This window comes from Ranitomeya variabilis, chromosome 6, assembly GCF_051348905.1.
Source record: "Ranitomeya variabilis isolate aRanVar5 chromosome 6, aRanVar5.hap1, whole genome shotgun sequence".
Taxonomy (NCBI): Eukaryota; Metazoa; Chordata; class Amphibia; order Anura; family Dendrobatidae; genus Ranitomeya; species Ranitomeya variabilis.
This window is the reverse complement of record NC_135237.1, coordinates 506,930,535-506,939,278: the sequence shown is the minus strand read 5'-3', so window position 1 is coordinate 506,939,278 and position 8,744 is coordinate 506,930,535. Positions and strand designations below refer to the sequence as shown.

General features: G+C 36.8%; 1 protein-coding gene across 2 annotated transcripts; it reads right to left on the bottom strand.

Annotated features, from left to right (window-relative positions):
- Positions 1–657: 657 nt before the first annotated feature.
- Positions 658–8,520, bottom strand: OSR2 (odd-skipped related transciption factor 2). 2 transcript variants are annotated; one of them, XM_077270874.1, is made up of 4 exons: positions 8,199–8,520; positions 3,755–4,501; positions 2,468–2,567; positions 658–1,156 (listed from the first exon to the last, which is right to left on the bottom strand). In XM_077270874.1, the coding sequence occupies exons 2-4, from the start codon at positions 4,408–4,410 to the stop codon at positions 974–976; spliced, it is 939 nt and encodes a 312-aa protein (XP_077126989.1). In that variant the 5' UTR covers positions 4,411–4,501; positions 8,199–8,520; the 3' UTR covers positions 658–973. The 2 variants fall into 2 exon arrangements, with proteins under 2 accessions (XP_077126989.1, XP_077126990.1); XM_077270875.1 differs by having other exon boundaries at positions 658–1,074; positions 8,199–8,511.
- Positions 8,521–8,744: the final 224 nt, after the last annotated feature.

Sequence of the window (8,744 nt, the reverse complement as noted above, 5' to 3'; positions counted from 1 at the left end):
TTGTAGAATGTTATGAAGATGTTTCTCTCTATGTGTTTCATAAACAAAGTGACTAATAAAAGAGGTTCCACAGGGAGTAAAATAAAACTTGTTCTGCAAAGTAGTGGAAATGAAATCTCCATGTTGGAGGCTTCTAGTATTTCAGGATAATATCTCTGCTAATGTAATCAGAGCTTGTACATAGGAGCAAGAAGAGGAGATGAGGAGTGAAGGTTTGATACCTTGTATCAATCTAACATTTCATAAAATGACTCAAAGGGAATCGTTTATGTAAAGTATCTACTTGTGTTTTTCGTTTCTCTTTCAATACAAGCACAAAAGCAGTCAATAGATTGTAGCACTACAAGTCTCAGCATGACAAGTAAGGTTGGTATGTGATATGGTTGAACCATCTGGACTGGATTTTGCTAATTATTGATTTTATTTTCCTATCAGATAATTCTATTCTGTGCGATGTGTCGTGAACTGATACAAGTGATCCATTAGCTATTGTCACAGTGCTCGGGTATAAGATCCTGAGACAGATGGGACTCCTTCAGTTATTCCTGGCAGTACTGTGCTATGACAACACTGCAGGGAACTGATACTTATATAGAAAGTAACATTTAGAAAAAGTATTCACACTTTAGTAGAAAACACAGCCAAGAATTGCAAGAATTATTGAAAAACATTAGACTTTTATTTTGTAAATACACTTTTATGGTATTTTCTCCAGAGGAAAAAAAAAAAAAAAAGAATCTGTCCCATTGTGCATCACAACTTGACAATATTAATAATAAAAAAAAATAAACCTTATTTACAGAGCTCTAAAATGAGCTTTCTATCTGTACATGTTGTAGAGGCTGGCTGGGATGATGGAGAGCTGTAAAGTCCAGTCCATAAAGGCCAGTCCTTAGGTGCAAGCAATGTCTCCTCCCCTGTGTTGGGGGGCTGGGGGTGTGGGTAGGTAGCTGGCTGGGGTGGGGGTCCCACTCTAGTAGTCCTGCCTGGGGCTGTGGGTTAGGCTGTGTCTCCGAAGGTCGCAGTTTCTCCTGAATACTTTCCCGCACTGCTCACAATTGTAGGGCTTGATGTCTGTATGGGTAAGAAGGTGAGTTTTCAGGTTACTTCTTTGATTAAAGGTTCTTCCACATGTGGGGCATTTGTGGGGTGATTCCTGTTCAGATTTGAAGCAAGCAAAGGATTAATCCTTTACACCATCCCTCCTCTCTAACTGATGATGTTAATATCATTTCTATAGTGTAGCAGTCAGGGGGTGCAACACCCAACTAGGCCCCTGGGCACTCACTTTAGGAATTTAGTACAGTACATGAAAGAGATTTCATGTCCAGTAGGTTAGTGAATTAGTAAACATTAAAAATAAAAATGATAATAAAGTCAGGGCATGACTTAAAGCTCCTAGCCCCAATGCAAAATCTGTAACAGGGACCCCAATGTATATAAAACTGATGTGTCCTTTTGGGGCATCCCAGCAATGGTCACATTAATTCTTGAAAATAACTATTCAAAACCTTCTTTTATTTATGTGGATTTTTTTTATTTTAACATTAAACGAACAAGAAATACATAATTATATATAACTTTAAGTGAACAAGAAACAAATCAATAATATAGATTATATACAAATGTTATATTATATATTTTGTATATTATTTAACTTTATTGATATAAATACATATATATTATTTTAATTTTAACTGAATGATAAATCATCTATATATATTTTTTTTGTTTGTTTAAAGTTAAAATAATATATATAAAAAGTTAATTAACATATATAAAATAATATATACAGTACATATGCTGTATATATATATATGATTTATTTCTTCTTAGTTCAAAGTTAAAATTATTTATATATATATATATATATATATATATATATTTATATATATATATATATATATATATATATATATATATATATATATATATTAATCAGACCTCATAGTCTCATAGTAAAAAAAAAGCTATAGCATGTCTGAAACAGGAAATTATTTGTGGAGAATGGATAGGCAATGATCAGATGTCTTAAATAGGTGTATATATATATAAATTATATTATTTTAATTATGAAAAAAATGCTGTACACATTTTGTTTCAGTTGAAGAGAAAATCCTGAGTCCTAGGCCTTAGCATTAAATTATTGGCTGCTTTGTATGGATGAGAATGGATATTTCCCAAGCTATAGGGAAATACATTTTTACTTGACTTGCAGATGTAACTATTAGTCAAGTAATAAATGAAAAAAAGAATATGGATATTATAGTTTAGAGTTGCATATTGCAGTGGTAGCATAAGATGTGTATATATTGATATAAATATGTGTATATACATATTCACAGGGTGGATATTATTGCCTATAATAAATAAATATATACAACATAGCAATATGTGAAAAGTAATATTCATTGGGTGCTATGGGTTGCAACATATGTCATATATATTTGGAAATGATTTAATGTACCTGCATGTGTAAGGTTTTGTGCACTGCCAGGGTCCTCGATTGACAGAATCCCTTTCCACACTCCTGACACTTGAAGGGTTTTTCTTTGGAATGAATATATCTGGTGGAGAGAGAAGAGAAATCAATGGTGAAATCTATGTTTAACCACCATGAACACACACACAAGCCTCCACAGAGTGTACAGACCCCTGCCATCCTCAGATAGGGCAGTGCTGGTCTGGGTTCAGAGTGTGCATTTGAAAACAGATCAGTGATCCTGATCAAAGACTGATTGCCCTGTGCTAGGAGATGATAGTGCAGGAGTGTGACAGGCAAACACTATATATTGTCCTACTATTATCTGCAGGAGGACATCGACCTTCACACAAGGCCTTATCTCAATAGCTCCTGTACATACATTCTCAGTGTGAGGTTACTGCAACAATTTCACTTCACCTGGGTAATAAACCTGCACAAATCAGCCTGGTACACTGAATATTTACTTAGTCCTGGCTAAAAATGAGGGATTTACCACTCCAATGACGCCCACATCATGTCATATTTCACATGGTGGGGGAAGTTCAATGACTGATATTTTCTGATATTAGAGGAACAAAAAGAAATCCATAGTGTTGGAAGGAAGACATAAGATTCAGGTAGAAAGTAGATTTCAAATGTAGCTTGTAAATCTTTTAGGCCACGTTCACACATTCAGTATTTAGTCAGTATTTTACATCAGTATTAGTAAGGCCATGGTCACATGCTCAGTATTTAGTCAGTATTTTACATCAGCTTTTTAAAGGCCACGTTCACATGTTTAGTATTTGGTCAGTATTTTACATCAGTATTTTAAGACACAATCAGGAGTGGAACAATCAGAGGAAAATTATAATAGAAACACGTCACCACTTCTGCATTTATCACCCACTGCAGGTTTTGGCTACAAACACTGATGTAAAATACTGACCAAATACTGAACATGTGAACATGGCCTTATAGCAGAATAATTACATCATCACCCTAACCTCTCATAACAATTAACTCTATAAAATGCAAGATTTACCATAAAAACAATCTATCCAAGATATGTGCATGTCTTAAACTTGTGGTTACTATGAAGAATTAGTAAAAGTGTGAATTGATGGTAACCAAGATCCTTACACCACTGAATACTGTTCTTCTACACTACACATGTGGAATTTCTGAGTAGCCTCTGGGGTAATAAGTAGGAACTAGTAAAATATTGGAGGAAGTATAGGTTTAATCAATAAACACACATGACATATCTGAGTGGTCATTTGACAGTACCTGTGGTCTCTCAGATGGTCCTGTCTTCTGAAGGCCTTGTGACATATGTCACAGGTGTATGGCCGTTCATCTGTATGGGTTCTTTCATGAATGAGTAAGTTATAGGACTTGGTAAAGTGTCTTCCACAAAACTTGCAAATAAATTCTTTTTTAGTTTTAGATGGTAGCCTTCCTCTGGAGGGTTTCCGGTCTGGAGATAATTTGCTGATCTCTGAAATAGGACTACCCAACCCTGGGCTTAGTTTGGAAAGGTCACCTATCTTAGGTGGGTCTTCTTGTGTTGCAGCAATCGCCAAATTGGCAAAGTCAAACCTAGGCCTGTCTTTGTGCAAGGCTGGGATTACATGGGCTATGGTGCCTTGTTTGGGGTGAAAGAGATGAGTAGCAAAGGGTAAAGCAGGGAAGGAAAACCTGGCGTCCATCAAACCTTGAGCAGCTGCCATCTCAGTGATGGTGGACCTTGTGATCCCATGTACATTTGGATAACCCAAAGTCCAGTGATTCATATGCATGGTCTGTACAGCACTTAGTCCATAAAGTCCCTGTAGATGGTCCATAGCTGCTGGAAAGGTGTTAACTGCTTGTAGGAAGGAGTAGTTTGTGAGTTGTAGGGAAGGGTGCAGAGGAATTGGCGCTGGCAGGGCCTTGCTACCCATCTTCCAAACTCTTCCAAATCACAGATCCCAGCACCTTGCACTGTGGAATGGAACCGCTCCAGAGTAAGGATACTGAGGCCACACCAAGTTACTAAGGAAGAAGAGGAAAAAAAGAGGAAAAAGTAGATTTATTCACAATGTGTATTTAATTTCCTCACATATTTTTTTTTTAACCAAAGTGATTCAAGACATGGGAAGAATTCATTTGGCTGCATAAATACAGAGAGAGTGCTTGGTCTACAGAACAATGTTTTCCAAAGGACTTCACCTCTTCTAATTTGAACCAAAAGGATGAAACAGCCTGAGCTTCTTGGGCTCAGACTGAAATGAAGAGAAATAGGAGGCTGAGCCAGACAACTGAAAGATTATTTGTAGGAGGAAGTCTATAAACCAGCCAGTACACTGAATGGACACCAGGCAAAGGCAACTTGTGGCTCCACCAGCTGGCCCTATTAACACTATTACAACCAATTCCATATTAGCTTGGATACACTCTACAGGCACATAAAGAAATACATAACATATTTATAATATAATATTATCTTAGTGTAAGACACAAAACAAATTCTTATTAAGGCATATAACGATTCACAACCCAAACTTTACAATGAGTGTGTGCATGGGGCATACACACAATAACATACATATATTGGAAGACTCCTGCAGATTAGTATTTGGCAGAAGATAATTCTGAGATACATTTATAGACATTCTGGTTGCTAATTGGTTAAAATTAAGTCAACACTGACGAAAAGGAGGAGTTTACATGAAAGAAGTGTAGATGAAGCCCACCTATTTATCTTCATCCAACAACTTATTCATCAAGGCAATTGGGGGAAAGAAAGGACACAACATTCTCCAAGCACTGCAGGTTCTAAATAAATCCACTTTACAGCAGATCCCTTCCATATGGTCCTAGAAAGCCACACAGGAGGGAAACTGCCACTGCTACATCTGCCCAGCTGCCAATTACCAGAGACACTGATGCCTGCACCCCACATGGACCCCAGGGCTCAACCATCAATCTACATCCAACATAATAAGTCTTTTACATCAGTGTTAGATCCCCTTCAGGTATAAGCAAAGTGTGGGGGACGACAGGCTACTGTACTAGAAGCTGTAGAATGCACTGCAAAATTATACTGAGGTATGCTGAGACTTGTAGTTCTAGCAGGGAATTAACTGATAGAAAAATACTAAATACAGATGACAAAGAAAGAAAGTAAGTAAGTAGGAAAGAAAGAGATCCATGGATAGATGGAAAAGATAGATAGATAGACAGATAGATAGATAGATAGATAGATAGATAGATAGATAGATAGATAGATAGATAGATACGCCACACCACATTGGCTAATTAAAATCTACTCTTATTTTTGTATATATATATTTTTTTTTTCTTCATATTTTGGAGTGCTGCCTACTTTTATTTTGTGATAGATAGATAGATAGATAGATAGATAGATAGATAGATAGATAGATAGATAGATAGATAGATAAGATAGATTTCATATTTTCTGTAAAATGTACTAATAACTGACAACTAGTGATTAATAAGTACACATTTCTGGTAACTGCAGAGCACAATTGTCTTTCCTAAATGTAACACTAAAAGTACTGGTAATTTGAGAACTGATGCTTTTATTAAAATCGTTATTACAAACAAGAACAGCATTCACAAAACATCATCTGTCCTCCCTATGTGTGCACACATGGCATATAGTAAATATGTGTCTACTTACAGTGAAGTAAATAGATATATAGCCAGTATGAGAATTTGTATCTCAGTATAATTAATGTATTATTCTATTTTATTTACTATTTTACTTAGCTTTTTTTACTAAGATTATATTGTTTAATATGAGGTAACAAATTCTCTGAAAACATTTGTATTTTTTATTTTTTTTGTAAATTCGCTTTTTTACTTTACTTCACACATTTTAGACCCGACATCCCATACACTTGTGATTACTGAACTAAATATTTTTAGAGTTAACAATTGGTTGTGCTGACAATTCTCATCAGCTTTCTGATAATAACTGTCAATTACTAGCAGATATCTCACTTACTACAGAGGACACGAACCGTGTATGCATATTATCAATAGTAAGCACGATATTTACTATATTCTACAAAATAAACCATAATTCGCACACACATAATATTGTAGAAGTGTAACAGGAAAATAGTATTAATAGTGCACAAAACTTGGTGTAGCCAATATTACTCAGATCCTATAGATTATTCAGATTCGGTAGAGATATCATTAGTGGGATTATTATAATATTCCCAAGGTTGTACTGTCATAGACATTTCACAATAATTGAATTTAGTTTTCTAAATTAATAATATTGAACACACACATTTATTGTAATCGTGTTTTTGGGTAATGTCTGTATTTACAAGACAAGCACGAATAATTATGTATTATTACAATATATGACTTTAATATTACTCATTAAAATAGTTAGTTTATTACATACTTTAGAACGGAAACATTATGGAAAATCGTCTAAATTCGGAATAAATGAATATACAGTAATTAGCAGATTATTTGGATATAAAAAATATGAAGATTATTTGAAATGTAGGGACTGGATGTAAAGAGGACAGAACAGCTGATGACATGGACGATTACTTATTAATTAATTACAATAAATATTTGTTTAACAGTAACAAATAACCAGTGATATATGGGAATCTTCTCATGTTGTTAGCTGTGCTAAGATAAAATATATTCAACGAGGATTTGAGAATTCGGGGACTTTACTGAGATTAATCTGCACATCGCATGGAAAATGTAGAGTGCAAGGAATGTAAGTAAAGGAAATATTATTTGATGGTTTACACATCATGCAGCAGAGCGGATTTTGTAAACCTCCTTAATAAATAGATAGATAGATAGATAGATAGATAGATAGATAGATAGATAGATAGATAGATAGATAGATAGATAATAGGATAGATAGAGGGATAGGTAGATAGATAATAGATAAATAGATAGATAATAGATAGATAAATAGAGGGATAGATAGATCTAATAGCAATGCTTATATCTAAGTTTTGTGTATCTATATTTCAATCCATCTTTATCTAATAACAATGTTCATATCTAAGTTTCTGTGAATCTATATATCGATCTAAATATCTCTCTCTATTTCCTATCTATTAGCAATGTTTATATCTAAGTTATGTCTATCTATCTATTATCTATCTATCTATTATCTATCTACGGTGTTGATATCCATGTTCCTGCATAGCTGTATGCCGATATAATTGTCTGGCTCTTCTCCTATTTAATAGCACATTTGCACGCTGTCCCACCTCCTGATAGTATTGCATGCATCCCATAATAGTATTACCATATTATTCCTCCTTACACTGTTTTCTTGGCCCTATGTGTCACTTTTTGCCAGTTTACAGTAGCCACTACTTGCTGCCCCCATGTTACCCTGCTTCTTCAGAAATGAATGCCTTTCATCCAGGTGATTAGTCATAAGCAGGTAAGAAGGTGATGTCCCCCGGGTCCCCCCTGCACATAACACTCATTCTCCAAATACTGTACTTTAGAGCTGTCAGGATCAGGGTGGTGATTAACACTTTCTGTGCTGTAGCCTTTCTCCCACATCCTATAGAATGGGATTTCTGGCCTCCCTGGGACCCTTCCTTGGCTCCTGTGCACACTGCTCAGCATGGACCCTTCGTACAGTGATCGCCCCCTGTAGTCACCAGGTCCTGTACTCCTTCCTCCATACAATGACAGAGGTTCCTCTCTGGGGGCCACTTACCTCGCGCAGCTCTCTGCTCCCAGGGGCCACCACCTCCACTATAGAGCCTCCTTAGTCCAGCTGTCTTTGCATTAGATCCACACAGTTGGTCCACCATGGAAAGTCAGTAGCGTCCCTCCATGCCTGCAGCAGGGGCAGGACTCATGGTGCACAGCTTGCTGCAGCCCCTCTGCTGGGGGGTCAGTGTGTGCAGTGGGCCGGTGCAGTGAGCCGGTGCCGAGGGTCCCCGTGCTCTCTGAGCCCCCTGCCTCCTTTTCCTGCTTTCACTCTTGCTAAGTTTGGTGCAAGTCTGAGATCAGCCGCTCAGATCCATCACATTTCAGCCCTGAGTCGCCTGCACTTCAGGCCCCGCCCTCCAGCTGCAAACATCTCCCTACTGGCCACGCCCTCTCATGGAACGTTCGCAGTTGTAACGTTCTGTCCCCGCCCATTAATGGAACGTTAGAAGTTGTAAAACTTTTCTCTCCGCCTTACACCGACCACTGGCCACGCCCACAGAGCTCTCCGGCTTCTCTAATGGCTCGCTGTGTTTACTTCTGTTTGGAT

Coding starts and splice junctions, on each gene's coding strand:
- OSR2 (XM_077270874.1), bottom strand. CDS start 4,410: ATGGGTAGCAAGGCCCTGCCAGCGCCAATTCCTCTGCACCCTTCCCTA. Junction 2,568..3,754: donor GACCATCTGAGAGACCACAG/GTACTGTCAAAT, acceptor TCTCTCCACCAG/ATATATTCATTCCAAAGAAA. Junction 1,157..2,467: donor ACAAAACCTTACACATGCAG/GTACATTAAATC, acceptor AAATCTGAACAG/GAATCACCCCACAAATGCCC.